This window comes from Hippichthys cyanospilos, chromosome 7, assembly GCF_059441005.1.
Source record: "Hippichthys cyanospilos isolate Australia breed blue-spotted pipefish chromosome 7, RoL_Hcya_1.0, whole genome shotgun sequence".
Lineage (NCBI taxonomy): Eukaryota > Metazoa > Chordata > Actinopteri > Syngnathiformes > Syngnathidae > Hippichthys > Hippichthys cyanospilos.
Window position 1 is genome coordinate 20,581,424 of NC_142375.1, and position 17,468 is coordinate 20,598,891.

General features: G+C 40.2%; 1 protein-coding gene and 1 long non-coding RNA gene across 2 annotated transcripts in view; one reads left to right on the forward strand and one right to left on the reverse strand.

Annotated features, from left to right (window-relative positions):
- The window catches only part of LOC148421554 (uncharacterized), an 88,693-nt gene extending 71,848 nt beyond the window's left edge, over window positions 1-16,845 (forward strand). The window contains exon 9 of the long non-coding RNA XR_015866098.1: window positions 15,107-16,845. This is a non-coding gene — a long non-coding RNA (uncharacterized LOC148421554). The remainder of the gene's footprint in view (window positions 1-15,106) is intronic.
- Window positions 1,179-17,283, reverse strand: papss1 (3'-phosphoadenosine 5'-phosphosulfate synthase 1). Its single transcript, XM_088419049.1, has 12 exons — window positions 17,036-17,283; window positions 15,633-15,747; window positions 15,318-15,553; window positions 15,075-15,213; window positions 13,981-14,099; window positions 13,784-13,897; window positions 13,567-13,678; window positions 10,383-10,588; window positions 7,040-7,175; window positions 6,595-6,863; window positions 4,582-4,811; window positions 1,179-2,909 (listed from the first exon to the last, which is right to left on the reverse strand). Exons 1-12 carry the CDS (start codon window positions 17,093-17,095, stop codon window positions 2,771-2,773), a joined length of 1,875 nt encoding a protein of 624 aa, XP_088275175.1. The 5' UTR covers window positions 17,096-17,283; the 3' UTR covers window positions 1,179-2,770.
- Window positions 17,284-17,468: the final 185 nt, after the last annotated feature.

A 17,468-nucleotide genomic window follows, 5' to 3' on the forward strand; every position in this document is an offset into this window, starting at 1 on the left:
AGCAGCTTGTTTTGCTTTTGGGTTGGAAATAGTTTACTGGACAAGGGAGCTTGAACGGGGCCAACATGAAGCAGCTGATTACGCGTGTCGGGAGATGAAATGCCACGTGGAAGGAATTAGCAACCCTAGATGGGCGCTAACAAAATACGGGAGAAGCGCCACATGAGGAACATGCAAATTCTGCTTAAGACTTGGTCTTGTTCAAAGAGTAAATGTACATTAAAGAAGTTCAAAAGTGACACAGTGGATCCCTATCCATTCGTTCAATCCCAAAGACGCATTTTCACGTTTTTCAGGAGTCTAGACATACATTGTTTTCTTTAAGTGTTTTGCTAGGCGGCCAAAAAGTGGCTGGTACTATACGATTTAAGTACAAAAGTAATGACATACTTTAGGTCATTAAGATATGAAAGAATCACTCAGTTTAGGTACTCAAGTAATTGATTCATTTCTTTACTCATATACAGTATTAAAATAAACATAATATATATATATATATATATATATATATATATATATATATATATATATATATATATATATATATATGGTTTTCTACTAAATAAATGTACTGTATATTTTTTTCTCATGTGCTTATGTATAGTATAAGCATATATATATATATATATATATATATATATATATATAGAGAGAGAGAGAGAGAGAGAGAGAGAGAGAGAGAGAGAGAGAGAGAGAGGTATATATAATTAGGATTTTCTCATGTAAATAAGGATTTTTTTATATATTTTAGAAAAGCCTATATATGTTGATCCATCACATATGTATATGTATACATAGGATTTTTCTTGCATATACACACACTAATTTATATAATATATATATATGAAAAGGTTTTTCTCATTAATGTAGGTACTAAAGTTACTAAAGATACTAGAATTGATTCCTTTGGTACTAGTAGTAAGGTACTTTAGTGTTAAAATAAACAACTACTTTAGTACCGTAATGATTACTTCAGTACTTAATTACTGTCAGTAATTGAATACTTAGTGCAATAAATACCAGGCAATTTTATTACCCCCTTTTGCTTAACAATTGAATTAAAAAAAAAAAAGTCTAAAGACATGTGATTGAATGTCTGGGGGACACACACACGTAAGAATCCGTCTTTGGGGTTGAATGAAGGTGAAACATAAAATTATCATGGTTTTAGGCATATCCTGATTCCATCACGTATGTTTTCATTTAACCAAGGCACTCAACATTTACAGATAATACTCTGCATAAACATAAACAAGTCATACTAGTACATAAAGTAGTCTGACCATAAACTAAGTCCAATCCTTTCCTTGAAATCCTTTTCCTTGGTTTTCAAACTTACAGATGGCCCCCAGGTCAGGAGTAATATTTGTTATGAAAAAAAAAAAAAATGTCAAACCAAACAAGCTTTGACGATAGATGAGTGTGTGTTTTGTTCATTTACATGATTTCAGAGTTCATTTTTTTTCATATATATACAATATTTGAAAATTGTGATGTGGCCCACGATAACCAGAACCCAAATACTAAATCTGCGTCACTATCACTATAAGGTGCCTCTGAGACTTCCCAATTTCACCAAGCGTTTAAAATTTTCCCCTTTCAAAACTTTTTTTAGACACCAACAAGATTTGCTGATGCTGACTGGTTAGTAATCGCGATTAGCATTGGCGAGCTAGCTTTGATCATTTTAGGTTAACAAACACTATTTAGTTCGCACGAGTATTTTAAATGTACAATACACGTATAATGGCGTCGTTAGTTTCGGACGATGCTTCAACGATATTCCATCAGTAAACTTGAGAGTGGAGCAGCCTGTTAGCTACTATGAGGTCAGTAACTTCCTGTTCTTCTTCATGAGCAGAATGGACACGTTTTGTCCTTGACTGCCCCCTACCTCCTAAAATTTATACACCTAAAACAAAGCTACTATAGATTTTTTGTAGTGGAAGATGATATTCTTGGATAATAGAGCCCGAGAATTTTGTATTTTTTAGGAAGCAAATATTTGCTAATATTGACTTTAATGAAAGCTCACTAAATACTAAATCTGTGTTTTTAAGTACACAAATAACATCAGCCACTAGATGGTGCAGCAAGACCGGCAACGCAGCCCAAAGTCAAGATGGTCTTTGCAGACTTTTTTTTTTTTTTACCCCGTACAGTATCCCTTGCCACCAGTGCAACACAGCGCAAGTCTGCAAGAAAGGTCCGTGTAGAAAATAATGGTACCAACAAAGCATCTAGGATATTTTTATTGAACAAATTTTTAAAGTGAAACTACCCGACTTGGTCGACTTTTATTCCCCAGCTCTGCTTGGCAACATTACTTGGTTAGAGAGCTGACTGTACAGTTTTGCAGTTTTACTCTAAACAAAAAAAAAATCAATATGATGACAAATGAATGTACATGATTGGATGATTTAGTATCGACACAAACAAAGTAGTCAAAAATCAACAAAAATCGTACCAATGAAGGACAGGCATTTGAAGAGGCTTAAATATTTTGCTACTTCTACTAAGACCTCCGTTTGTTCTTCTGCTCCATTTACACGATCACGCCGATTCTGAAGACACCAAAGGCACTTTATAGTGATCCTGACCCAAACCCGACGGAACCATTGTTGCGCAACAGGCGTCCAAAAATCAAACGACAGTTCATACGGTACGACACGTAGTATGCGATGAGCAATGACTAAATGGTCCCATCATCAGCCCGTCAAAGGCGATAGAAACAAAACCGTGTTCCCTGTTTTCCTGGTCTAAAAACCTTCTACGCCTTCTCCAGAGACTTGTAATATTCTTTCAGCACAGCCCAGGCCTTCGGCGCCATGAATCCGTCCGGAGGATTGTCACCTTCGCGGGCCATCTTGCGCATGCGTGTGCCCGAGATGAAGTCGTAGTCTTGGTGGCTGCGGGGGAGAAGATTCAAAGTGATTTTGCTTGGGTTTGGTTCAAGAGTTGAGACTTTGGGAACATCTTGTCATCGAGTGGGAATTAGGATCCAGTGGTTCTCAACAAACATGCAAAAATCATTTCAAAATAATTATTGAATTATTTGTTTCAGGAAAATATGAGTTCATGAAGCACATTTTGGTTGGTTATTCAAATTTATTATTGTAAAAAGCCAAATTCTCCTACATACTAGAATGGTCGAGCCCAACTTTTGTGCCTCCTCTCGTTACCTGTCAAGTTAATGATTTATTTTTAAATCTCTACTATAATCCCAAAAGAGGACACTTTTAAGTTGAATGTTTTTCATTTATAATTCACGTATTTTTTGCACGATAAGGCGCACCTAAAAGACTTCATTTTTTTTAAAAAGCTGAAGGTGCGCCTTATCAGGTGCGCCTTATATATGGATCAATATTGAGATTGGGATTCGTACATAGGGAACGAACTGATAAAGTAAGCGTTAGCCGTTTCTTTTGTGTGTTTACAGTTGCTCATATTGACTGACTTATTATGCTATTGAGTGTTGAGTTATTATTCTTATTACTTGGAGTATTACTATATTGTGATTGAAAAAGTTTGAAAATATGTCATTAATTGAGGGTGCGTCTTATAATCCGATGCGCCTTATCGTGCGGAAAAATACGGTACTTCTTTTTGAGAAGAGGTCTGACACTTAACGTTGATTATTTTTTGTTGGGACAAATGTTTATTAATAATTATTTATTTTTGTGAACAAATCTCTACTATAACCCCAAAACAGGACACTTTGTTTAATATTTTTCTGTGGACAAATATTTATTTATAATTATTTATTTTTGTGAACAGATCTCTACGATAACCCCAAAACAGGACACTTTGTTTATAAATAAATATTTGTCCACAGAAAAATATTAATTATTTCCTCTTGAACAAGTCTGAAGCTTCATATTGATTATTATTTTGTGGAACAATATTTACTAAAAATTAAGTGATTTGTTTTTGACAAGACATTTCTTCTATGATCCCAAAAAGGACACTTTAGGACAAATCTTTTTTTGGGTGGACTAACACAAACGAAGTTTGAAAGGGTCTACATCCGCTTGGTTTACGCTACACTTGTTCCATAACGCTCGAAAGTTGTCGCATTAAATGCGATTGGAACCATTTATAGATGTCCTCGAATATCATGCGCCTTCCGTGACCCCCCCAAAAAATCAGAACCATGGCCGCCCCTTTGAAGACATAGTCCACATAGAGCCATGCCCTCGCGCATTTTGTTTAGTGTACATTTTCCTCAACGTGAAATTAAAAGCAGCTTGCGGCGAGCTGAAGCGTGACTCCCTCAAGTTGGCGGAGAGAAACCACCCAAACGGGATTTTGGATCTTCTCGCTTCCGAGTTCCAAAAATTAAAACTGAACGGATCGAGCCCTGCTGACTTTTGAAGTTTTTGTACCAGTACGAGATGTTCCGGATAAACGTACGTCAACGCCAAATAAAAACAAGCCGTGGTCTCTAACACCCGCCCCCTCACCCACATTCCTATTAGTCCTCCTTCGCAGCCATATATGAATGAAAGAAAATTGCGGGAAAAAAAAAAAAAATGCATTCGCATCCTCCAAAATGGAAGATTTGGGTCACGACTCACTCACTTTTTGGGCTCGTAGAAGTCCATGGCTCTTTTGACTTTGTTGTAAGCGGCGACCTTGAAGGGGACAATCTCCAGAGTGATGAGGCCCGGGGCCATGGTGAGGACTTTGGCCCCGTGGGTGGGCTCGTACAAATCCTTCCCCGTGTCCGGGTGGGGCATTCCGGCGGGGTCGCGGCCCACGATGTAGAAGTTGGCGCCGGCCACCATTCGGGCTCGGCAGTGCCACTGCACCTGTGAAGGGAGAAAACCTCAAACGAGTACGCCATAACCGCGAGTTATTTTGGACAAGGAAAGTGAGGTCGTGTTTTGGGAAAAAAAAAATGCATTTTCTGCACAACAAAATATTTTTAGGAGCATCTGAAACTCCTCAACAGTCCTTCCCTTCGATAAACCATGAACAAAAACAGTAAAAAATGTCTTCCTGATGGCAAAATAACAGTCTGCGAATGTCTATAACGATATTACGACAATGCTTGATTGGCATAATTTGAAAACTGACTTTTGAAGAGTGGTCATACATAAAAAAATCAATCAATGTATTGTACATGACGAAAATTCTCGTCCATGGCACCGAAAGAGTTAAACCGGTGTATGACAACCTTTATTTAGCCGAGCCTAGCAAAAATAGTCCTTTCCCCAGACTTGGGGAAAGTCTCCATCCATCCGTTTTCTACAGCCGCTTATCCTCACTAGGGCCGCAGGCTTGCTGGTGCCTATCCCGGATGGCTTTGGGCAGTAGGCGGGACACCCGGAACTGGTTGCCAGCCAATCGCAAGGCACACAGAGACCAACAACCATTCAGGCACACAATCACACATCGGATCAATTTAGTACATCCAAAACACATTATGTATGTTTTGGGGGTGTGGGAGGAACCCATGCAGGCTCGGGGACAACATGCAAACCCCATACGGGAAGGCCGAAGCGAGATGATTTTGAGCTCTGTTCCCTGAACTGGGAACCGAGCCACCCGGAAAATGACTAGTTGCGTATAATTTGTGGTTGAACCAAGAGTGAAATCGAGCAAATAGGTCTTGAAATCCAGATAATACGTTTCTACAGAGGGTGACGGTCTCATTTCCTTGGTGAGATCCCTGAAACTGGTCTGGAACCAAACTTCTGACTTCTTTTTTTTTTTTAAATCACAGATTCACCAGAAGATAGAAATGTACCATGTACCATGTTTTTTTTTTTTTTTTTTTTGCAAAAAGAATGTTGTGCCATTGCCGTCCGATTTATTAATCTATTTCACTAATTTTGTGCGGGATCTCCGAGCGTATTTGATTGAGCAAGTCTAGAAGATGAAGTGTAACCATCCGTTTTATTTCCGGCTCTTCTACGAGCAAATCTAATGACAATGCGCATCTGTCAAAAACATAACGCCTAACACAAGTTAGCAATTAGTGTCTTCATGTTTCCAATTAACTTGCTCTCAATTTGAAAAGTGACCTGTTGTTGTCATAGCATTAAAAATCATTCAATTAGATTTTCTGATGCTGCCATTAAACCTATTAGTCTCATATGCCCCCTGAAGTGTCTTCATGCACCCCAATTTGAAAAATACTGGTCTAGTAAACCTGGTTACAATTGGGACTTGTTTAGTTATGCTTAGTAGTGGTGTTTGTCAAAGTATATTTGCTTCCGACCAGAATGGCTGACTGACTTGATCCTTTTTTGTACTATGCGGACTGGACTTTCTCTGAAAGTTGTGCGGTTTAGAATCATCCATCTGTCGCCGTGCTTGCTTTCAATTAGGACTCATTGGGCAGATTTCCTTCGTAAGAATCAAAGTACACGTCCTGAAATTGGCCCCGAACCAAATCGGCTCATTTCCTGTTTGATTTTAGCGATGAATCCATTAGACTAATTTTGTGCATATCCGTGAAAATCAAAATCTGGGGTGACCTTTTTCCAGCTTCCTTACTTAATGCGCCCGTGTGAGCGAATACTACAACGCACAGAACAGAAGCCGACGCGTTTTCAAGCAGAAAAGGCATTGGGGAAAAACAATCACCTCAGTGGGACCGGCGTACATCATGGGAGAGGGAAAGATAGCCACGATGGTGGAGTCTGGATTGAGGACGCCCTCTTCCAGCACGGCGGCGTGCTGCCTCATTCGCCACGGCAGCGGCACGTCGTCGTCCTTGGTCCAGCCGCCCAGCGGGTGCAGCAGCAGCACGGGTCGGCGGTAGCCCCGCTCGGTCAGGCGCTTGTGGGTGTCCTGCATCAGTAGGGCGTGTCCGTTGTGAACCGGGTTGCGCAGTTGGAAGGCAAACACGGCATCTGCGGGAGGAGGAAATGTGGACTGGAATTATTTCTACCTTGAAAAAAAATACTGCTGTCAAGAGATATATATTTTTAAACTAATTCATTGCATCATTCGATGTTTCTATGATTTTAAGAGCTTAAAAAACAATTCCCCTCCCCCCCTTACACACACACACACACACACAAATGACCTGCATTCATTTCTTTAAACTTCTGTTTGAGCTCAGTGGGCGTCAGTCGGTACTGGTCCAATCCGTCGTTCCAGTAAATCCGGTCAAGGACCTGCAGGTCGCCACCGACCAGCCAGTCGCCGCTCTCCATCACCATCTGAAACGGGAATCGCAGCCGCGGTCAACGCTAAACGCAAACATAGTCCAGACACGGCTCGTAAAAAAGCGCTTAAGCGAGCTGGAGCGGCGCCAGGCCGAGGCCTAATAAAGTCCGCCGCTTATCAGGTCCCGAACGGCGAGGACGCTCGCAAAATGGATTCTGTTGTAGAGCTTGTTTGAAACATTTTCTCCCCTCTTGAGCTTCATTGCAAAAGGTCACCGAGCAATCGGGCTGGCTTAGCGATCCCCAAAAAATTGCCCGTCCGCCGCTTGTCTTTAAACTCGGCGAAGCAACGCGTGGCTCGCTGCCCAAGGTTAGTTTGGAGCGCTCCGTTCCAAGTAACTGTCGGCAAATGGATGTTATGGTCACGACGTGAAGTGGAAGCGGGGACGACAACTGTCGTGTTAGTCAGAAGACCTTGTGTGTGAGAAAACCTTCCCTTCTTACGGTAACAAACAACTATTACGTTTTTAGGTTTATAAATTCTGCGACGTACAGTCGAGGCATTGCCTCAACTGCATTAAACTGAAACAAACAGAAAACATACATTCAACTAAAGACTAAAGAGGGATTAGGACTCAAATCGAACTCGAGACTGAGATTTGGTACCAAAAATGTGATTGAGGCATCATTAATTAATTTTTAATGTATTTTGGGATTTTTACTTTTACTTTTTACTTTTTTACTTTTTTTACTTTTACTTTTTGGGTATTTTTACTCCCAAAAGGAAAAATACTGAATTGTAGTACCGTTTATGTAATACAGAAGTCATATTTTGTTAAGACAAAATTGACTAATTGTAATTTTATTTTACATGGCATAATATATAACAAAGCTAGCATTGGAAGTGAGAAACTTCTCGATTATTCTTGTTTTATTGTTTCTTTAAAAAAATAAATGCTCTTTTTTTTTTTTTTTTTTTTTGGTCTGGTTCAACAAAAATACCCCAAAATTAGTGAGGTAAACCTGCAATTGATATTGTCAGAAATGAAAATCCATGGAGTCAAGATTGCTTTTTTAAAAAAAAGGAGAAAAAAAAATTGATCTTTTTTTCACTGGTCTGCCTGGCAAGGGAGAAATCTTGCAAGAAAAATAGCTATGTTAATCTGCAATAGATATTATCATAAGTGAAAATCCATGTAGTAGACATTGTTTAAACAAAAAAAAAAAAAACAATTGCTACTTTTTTTTCACTGATCTGACTTAAAAGTAAGAAAAAATCGTAAGACAACAGCGACATAAACCCGTAGTAGAAAAGATTCTTATGGCGAATTCTCATTTATGCCCACCATAAAAAAAAAACCCGTAAAGTTGCAAAAACCAAACCGTGATGGAACGATAAATAAAGGTAAATTAATATCAAAACTTGCTCATCACTTATACAACATGCTACAACAGTGTTAAATATCATTCTATAAAATAATAATAATAATAATAAATACAGTACATGCACCCTTCCTACTTCTGTTATTTGTGAAGCCCCCCAAAATAAACACGTTCCATTATCTAACGTACCTGAGCCTCGGCGCAACAGATTGGAAGAATTATAAAAAAAAAATCGCAGCGAGGGCGAGTCGGCATCCAAAAATAACACCTGCCAAATCGCTCCGGACCAAAAGTAGCGGATCGAATGATTAGCCCGGGCGTCCAGACAAATTGGGATGAGCGCCTGACCCCCGGCTAGCAAGCCTTCAATCTTTCCAGCAGCACAGTGAAGAAAAAAAAAAAAAAAAAGACCATCGGATCTGTGTTTTATCAGCGACTGATTCAGAAGCGGCAAAAGTTCACAACTTTGGATTTATGATGCGCTTAGGTGTAGAACATTTGTCTTTTAATGGCAAGTGTGCACCTTCTAAACTAAGTCCAACCTTGAGAGCCACCCTGTTGGGTTCAACGCAAAGCGAGCCGTAGCACCTGTGTTGCTACACAAACATGGCCAGATTTTTGTTTTTTTTTCATGGTTTTATGAAACTTATGTTTTTTAATGAGCTACGGGCCTTTGTCCACACGCAAAATGAGTGTTTGGAAAGTGAGCTTTTGGAAAACTCTGGTCAGGGTGAAGCATTTCAAAAAAAAAAAAAAAGGATGTCTAGACAAGGGGAAAAGGATTTCGGTGACGAAAGCATTTAAATGTAGAAAAACACTTTTTTTGTCCAAGGTGATTTGGCAAATTGCCCAAAACAAATACAGTGGTACCGGTACTAACGAAATTCGTTCCATGAGTCATTTTGTAACGTTAATTTTTTGGAATTAGATGCGCTTTTTTACATGGAAGTAACTTACCGTATTTTCCGCACTATAAGGCGCACCCTCAATTAATGACATTTTAAAACTTTTTCCATATATAAGGCGCACCGGATTATAAGGCGCCCCCTCAGATAATGACATATTTTAAGACTTTTTCAATCACAATATAGTAATGTTCAAAGTAATAACAATAATGACTCAGATAACTTTAAACTCTCAAAAGCATAATAAATCAATGTCAATATGAGCAACCTTGTTCAACTGTAAACACACAAAAGAAACAGGTAAAGCTTACTTTATCACTTCATTCCCCATCTACCAATCCCAATATTCATCCATATGTAAGGTGCACCTGATTATAAGGTGCACCATCAGCTTTAAAAAAAAAAAACAAAAAAACAGGCTTTTAGGTGCGCCTTATAGTGCGGAAAATACGGTAATCTGTTCCAAGCCCCCCAAAATGCTTCTACACCTTTAAAATTGATACGATTAACTATTGCAGGTGACAATCTGAATGTAAGTTGTTTGCTTGCCTTGAGATGGTGCTGGTATATTCATGCGGAGAACTTTGTTTAGGTCCTTTTTTTGTACATTTTTACTTTTCAGTGATCTAGGCATCATTTACAGCTTCATAGGAGTAATAATATTTATTTTTGATTCAAGTGGAAGTGTTGAGCAGTTTGTTTCCAGCAGCCCAAAGAGGCATGGATGTGTTTTGATACGAGTATGTCCAATGTTGGCCGTAGCGAATGCTAATTTAATGACAAGCCGGTCAAGTGCGCGTCATTTTTCGCCTTTCGTATCCTGAATTTTCCTTCATATCAGGAGACAATATTCTTCCAAAGAGGCGTTTCGTAACCGGAATTTTTCCTAACGCTTGCGAGTCTTGACTAGGAGTTGAGTATGCGCAGCCTGTCAGGAGCTAATCGAGTTAGCTAACGTGTTTGGCCAACTGACCTTGATGTAGGGGTGCGTCTTGCACGCGGTGCCCCACTGACGGGCGCAGCGCTCCTCCTTGCGGTGCTCGTAGAACTCAGGGTTGCGGAGGATGGCCACCCGCCTGCCTTCGTACACCAGCGCCATTGCCGTCACTCCGTCCAGGCGCTCTTTGTCCTCCGAAGCCACCGGCAGCACCACCGGCACGGAAAGGTTGATCACCCCGCCTGGAGACAAATTTCGTCAGGAATTATTTTACATTCTTCAAATTCTGCTACAATGCCGCCCCCCCAAAAAAAAGCATGTGATTGAAGTGTACGCTTTGAATCTAACAGGACATCTTGGACAAAATATGACAAAATAACCCTTTTATACGCCCGTATTATTTTTTTCGATTATTGGGAAGCATGTTTCAAACGTAACCGAGAGGGTACATTTCAAGTGAGGAATTTTATTCCGATTCTGTTTGGTCTCATTTACATCCTCTTCCGGCTCTAATGATTTTTTTTTTATTTTTTTTTTAAGTATTTTATTTCAAGGTGCGTTCAAACTCACTGTGTGACATTTGGCGGCGCTTGCCTTCTTGAAAAGCAACTTTACAGGGAAAAGATATACACTAGAACTATTACAATAACTGATCTTTGAAAGAACTTTGCTTCACACTTTCAATTTAGTAATAAATGTATGATTCATATTTTATTCATTGTTTAACGTTTTTGCAAATGTTTTTTCCAATTAAGAATTGTATTACCAAAAAACCAACAGAAAAAAAGTCAGGGAAATTAGTACTGTTGGGTGCCGGCATTGATTAACAGATACCAAGAATCGTAACAAAATAGTTCAAGTGTGATCGGTACCCATTTCTAGGTATCGGTACTAGCAATGGACCCTGATACCAGTATCGGAACAAGAAGTTAGAAAAATGGAAAAATTACGTTTTTGCTAAATCGAGATATACTGCATATGCCTGTCTTTAAATTGATTTGAAATTTTATGTATTAAAAGCAGTGCTGGTATCGGTTCTTGGTATCAGTATCTGACTACTCAGGAAAGCGTATTTAACATCCCTGCCAAATGAACAACAATCCCCGATTATTACGCAACATTTGAGAATAATCTTTAATAATGTTTTATAATAATGAACAACTATCACCGATTAATACACAACAATTGAGAATAATCTTTAATACTGTTTTTTATATCACTTTCAAGCACAATCCAATCTCATCTGATTGGAGGGATTCCGCTTTTTGTTGCCGCGGCGTCAAAATTTGATGAGCATGTTGAGAATTTGAGCCCTCGCACATCAACTTTCATTTCAAATTGTTGCGACGTTGCAAAAACGTGACCGCCATTAGCGACCCCCAAAAACATACGACTCTTCCTGTTGAAAATGTTAAAAATAGCGTTCTTATGCGAGGGCCGTATGATTTTCGAACTTGACTAATGAACACATCCTTAAAAATGACGGCGGATCTTTGTTGCCGTGGCGTCAGGAGCGTCGTCGTCTAGTCCCGACGTGCGAGCCCAGCAGCTGCTTCACATTAAAGCTAACATGAGCCAGCAAGGCGAATGCAATTTTTTTTTTTTTTTGTTTCATCCTAGCAGACTGTTCATTTAGCGGCAGGCCGGCGACTTTGATTGACGTTGAGGAATTTGTGGCGCTCCAGCTGCAGTTTACTGGCACGCTGCACCGCATGTCAATCTGCGATATTTAGACACCTCATTTACATACTGGAGTTATGGTCTCGGCTTTTAACTTTTTTCATGCTTGGACAGCTGTTGTTATGAGCGCCTGCCAAAATCTGAAAATGATACTTAGGGCATGCTAATTCTTTTATATTTTTTTGGAAAGTATTTTATGTATGCGCAAGCATCAAAAGTTTGACAGAACAATACAGGAAGTGGAAAACTGTCACATGGGTAATATTGGAATGTTTGTGGAGCAAATGTTGCGGCAATTACGCTCAAAACAAAATGTGCCTTTTTTTTATGACAAAACAAAACACCAACACATTTGCTAAAATGCGAAAACTGCAGATTTTAGGGAACCCTACTGATATTTTACTGCTCTCTTTGAAATTAACCAAAGCTGTCCGTAAGGTCACTAGCCAAATGTACTTATTAAAATTAAGTGCAAATTGTGTGCACGTTTTTTAGATTTTGACAGATTTCAAAACGAAAGTATGCCCAAGGTAAGCTTTGCCCGCCATCTAGCGCCCTTTCTAGTGTACTGCAAATGTATTTTTCACATTAAAATGAATTGGTTGATCACAAAATTAGATTTATGAAGTGCCGGTCCATTCATGAAGTATGAAACTAAACCATCAAATAAATCATTTATCTGTATTTTTTAAATTGGTTATTCTTATTTTAAAATTATACAAATTAGCTGCCTAATTCTTATCCCATAAGAGATATTAATCAGAATACAGAATATCTCTTAAAGCAGTTGAGTCGAATCACTGCAACTTTTGGTCATGTGACATATGACGTCAGATTCACTTTAGTGACAAGGAAGTGCTTTGAAACAATGGATTGGTTAGTTTCAATTCAAATCACTTGGCAGGATCAGCGTCTTTTTTTTTAGCGGCATTCGTTTGAAATGTTTTTGAGTGAGATTGTCGGTTCAATTCGTTTCCAGATTGATTGTATTACATATTAGGACAGAAAGATAATTATATAAAGACAGATATTTACAAATACATTGATAAATCAGAAAGAGATCCATATATGGATAGATGAATCAATATATCAATGGACAGATAAATACATCGATAGATATTACTAATAATCCATCTAACATTCTACGCCCAATTCCATTATGTGTATTTACACTCACCCCATCTAAAATGGAATCAGTCTCTTTTTGGGGACGCCATTTCATGAATGTATCAGCAACATTTATAAGTCCCATACCATAACAAATGAAGATCGAATTTGGTTTCCATACAGTTATAAAAAAAGGAGGATAACGTTTTCAGTAATTATTGCTCATTATATTAATATTGTGTCGACTGCAAAGCATACAATTATCTGCTGTAGTCAAACAGGAAAACGCAAAGGAAATCAAAGTCATCTGACTCTTTAGTACGACTTTGTTGCGCTTCATTTAATGACCACTAGATGTCCTCATTAAGCGGTGTCATTGAGGCCTGGAGAAATGAACCCGCTTGATACTACGTCTCCTTTCGAAAACAATTACCATCCAGCAGGCAGTCAAAGTGAAGACACTGAAGATACTCTCGCTCCCTCATGAAGCCGTTGAGCGGTGTGGCCCATCCTTCGGCCAGAACCTGCACCCACTGCATGTCCACCTGAGGGTCACGCGCACCAAAAAAAAAAAATATTTGCAGTCGGAAAAAAATCAGTTGAGTTTAATATCTTATCATGTAAAACTGATAATAAAATACTAAAGTTACCTTTCCAATCTGAAGAGCGGGCAGCGTCTTGGCATCGGCCTTTGCCAGGTCCAGTTTGTTCTCTTGAACGTACAACTCCTTCACTTCGTAGGACGCGTCCACCGGAACAATGTCCTGCAATGGCGACGGGAAATCCGGTGAGAATTCGGATGAGCCGGGAAGCCGGCTTCAGGTTCAATTCTCGTCTGTGCATTCACCCTCTCCTGAAGCAGGTCAACCAGCTGCTGGATGCACTCGTTCACGCTGCACGAGTCCGTCTTCAGCACTAGCTCGGGCGCCTCGGGTTTCTCGTACTCCGAGTCGATCCCGGTGAAGCCTGCGCGGTGGCGTCAGCGTGTAAGTTTCGATGCATATATGATAAAGGAATACTAATTACGATATTTTCAAACCTTCCTATTTTATTCATGCTTAACTCATTCAAGGCATTTTTTCTATCTTTTTTTTTAAACTCCAGGCATACAGCAATATATATATATATATATATATATATATATATATATATATATATATATATATATATAAATTCCATTTTTTTCAAGTTTGATCTCTAAAAATGTCTGGTACTAATCAGTCAACTTATTAATCACTGTACTTTAGTCATTTAGTTTTACTATTTTATATAATCTTAATCTATCTAATCTATATAATCTATATAATCTTGGGGATTGAATGGCTTAATTAAGTGATAATTCAACAACTAAAAGATTTATATGAGAGCAGTGGTCCTCAAACGGGGGTCCATGCACCCCTGGGGTTACGTGAAGGCCTTTCAGAGGGGATGTGAAGGACTGCTGCAAGCGCAATGTAATTGAATGCTTTTTGCGCTGTTACAATAAAAGCACATTCCTTTTCAAATTGAGAGCAAATCAGTTTGAACACAAAGCCCTGACCTGATGTGACCTGCTGTGGAAGCGCCACAACCTGACTGCTAACAGCGGGGCCATCTATATGTTGTGTGGAGGTCCTTTTCTTCATGCGAGGATTTTTATCCAGGCTTACGCTATGCCCTCATTGGGGCACGGCCGAAGATTCATTTCCTTCTCAATCGGCCTCGTGTTTTCTTTTTTGCTCGTTTAAAATCTCGGGAGTGCTGCTCCTGTGGGACATCCTGACCGGCCTTGTCATCCCGCATCCTTTGTTAGTCATTTTCTTTGTACGTTTCTTGGACTGCTATCGCCACTTAAGTTCTTTGCCTTATTCTTGTGCAGCTGTAATGATAAGTGCGACTTGAATATTAATCGTTACCTGCGGCTCTACACTTCACATAGTTGCCTAAAAATAAACCCTCTACCTCTTATTTCGCCCGCCCTGGCTCTCTTGTAGAGGCCCTTCACATCTCTCTGCTCGCATACGTCCAGCGGGGCGTCCACGAACACCTCGAAGAAAGGCAGCCCCGCCGCTTCGTGGATCTTCCTGGCGTTGACGCGATCCTGGAGACATCACGGTCATGAGAAACCTCCGCACACGCCAAAAACACCTTCTACGGAAAAATGAGCCGATCAAAAAGAAATTCAATGTTTCCCTCGTGACCCACCCTGCTGTAGGGGGAGATGAAGCTGGCCAAGCAGACCAGGCCGGCGTCCGCAAAGAGCCGCGCCACCTCGGCAATACGCCGGATGTTCTCCTCGCGGTCCTCGGGGCTGAAGCCCAGGTTTTTGTTCAGACCTTGGCGGATGTTGTCGCCGTCCAGCGTGTAGCACGGGATGCCGTGGCAGACTAGATACTCCTCCAGGGCCATGCTCACCGTGGTCTTCCCAGCGCCGGACAGACCTCGGACGCAAAAAGAAGAAGAGCTTCAGCGTGCACGACAAAAGGAGCGGAGGCTAATAAGCGGAGGCTCGAAGCTTACCGGTGAGCCATACGGTGCATCCTCTGAAGCCACCTCTCGTGCCTACCACCTGCCCGCGCTTGTTCCTGCTTACGTGGTGCGCTTGGTAAGTGACATTTGTGGCACGCTGCGCCCCCTGTATCGATTCATAGATTCATCGTTAAATTCGCCATTTGGAAATGAATCGAGCGCACGGACAAGGCGTCGATTCATTGCGTGAACTTGAACTGAGGTCAATTTACTGCTTGGTAGCAAGCAGCTGATAGGCTATTGATTCAGTGTCAGTCAGTCTTCTTTTTAAAGCTATTTTTACACTGCATATTTCAAGTGACTTTTCCCGCATTTCAAAGACGAGCACGGCAGGTGAATTGGACACACTAAATTCTCGTCGGAAGCGTGAATGATTGTTTGGCTCTGTGTGCTCTGCGATTGGCTGGCAGCCAGTTCAGGGTGGCCCCTCCCTATTACCAGCAGACAGCTGGGATTGGCACCAGCAAGCCTGTGAACTTCTATGAGGATAAGCGGCTATAGAAAACGGATGGATGGAGTTCAATTGACATTTTTTGTTGTGAGGTAGCACTTAATATATGCATTATGCCAATTTAAATAGAAAATAAACCGGGTAGGTCGCAGCGAAATGCGCCCCCGCCCTCCAAAAAAATAATCTATTTTTTCTTCCAGTCATTCCATCAGATAACAATTTCATGCGATTTTATTGAATGATTAAACCCCAAAACAATTTATGTAAGGAAGGCTTTAGCTATTCAATAACAGATTCTGTGCAAAATATTCACACATTAACTTATGGTGATTTCAATCATTTTTAACATAAACTTAATCATAGCTTGTGCAAAACTTTCTTGAATACCACAAGTAGTTTGTAGCTATTGCAAGAACCACTTGTGCAAAACCTCAAAACCTTAAAAGTATGTGCACACATTTCATCTACAGATTGTAGTGTTTCAGTATTTCATCAAAAATGAATAAAAAGTCATGTATAGAGCCTCACAAATGGAATTTTTGGGACCGATGGGTTCAAATGGGTTAATAGAATGTAAAATAATAAACAAAACATAATAGAATGCATTGTAGTACTAATGTCACTGAAAAACACTTGTAATGTTACACAATGACCATTATTGTCTTTTTTTACGCTTAACTGCTTTTGTAAACTGTCATTTACTTATTTTAACGTAAAAATAAACTCGAACTTTCAACGCGGCCCTCCACAATATTTCCTGCTTCTCATCAGTCATTTCCCAACGCGAGCCAATCAAAATAAACGAACTGATGTCCACAGAAAAAGGGCAATGCTAACGATGCTAGCAGGCTAGTTGTAGGAAGAATTAGCCTCATTTTCCATAGTCGAATCTGGGATGGATGGCCACTCCATCACAAGAAAAAAACAAAAAAAAAACACTGACCCAGTTCTGCGGCGCGTTGCTCAGCTTCTGCTTCTTGTACGAGTTTCCATACGTCTCCATGTCGGCCCGTCCGTACGCTAACGTAGTTCCGCCGTCTTCAAGCGCTTTAAGATCCGACGAGAAGTGATTCCGAGTATGCGTGCGGCGTATGCCTAACCCGGTTCCGCCAATTCCGGCAAGCCTCAGGAGCAAATCCGAGCAACAGGAACCGGTGTAGCAGGGGGCCACGTCGCCCAGCAAAGCTGTGACGTAAGTCTTCTTCTTCTTTGGTTTTTATTTCATGGCTGATTACGCCCCAGTTGTTGCGTTACCGTCCCCATATGGAGTAAAATCCAGCAACGTTCAGTCAAAAAATTACGTCATTCCAGCGTGTATTTTATTTAATTTTCTTCCTTCTCCTGTTCTCTTAAACGATTTTCACAGACCTGGAAGA

What these genes read in the sequence shown, in the direction of transcription:
- papss1 (XM_088419049.1), bottom strand. Translation starts at nt 17,095, where the DNA reads ATGGAGACGTATGGAAACTCGTACAAGAAGCAGAAGCTGAGCAACGCG. An exon ending in GCAACGCGCCGCAGAACTGG is followed by an intron (nt 15,748 to 17,035) that starts GTCAGTGTTTTT and finishes GAATCGATACAG; the next exon opens with GGGGCGCAGCGTGCCACAAA. An exon ending in ATGCACCGTATGGCTCACCG is followed by an intron (nt 15,554 to 15,632) that starts GTAAGCTTCGAG and finishes TTTGCGTCCGAG; the next exon opens with GTCTGTCCGGCGCTGGGAAG.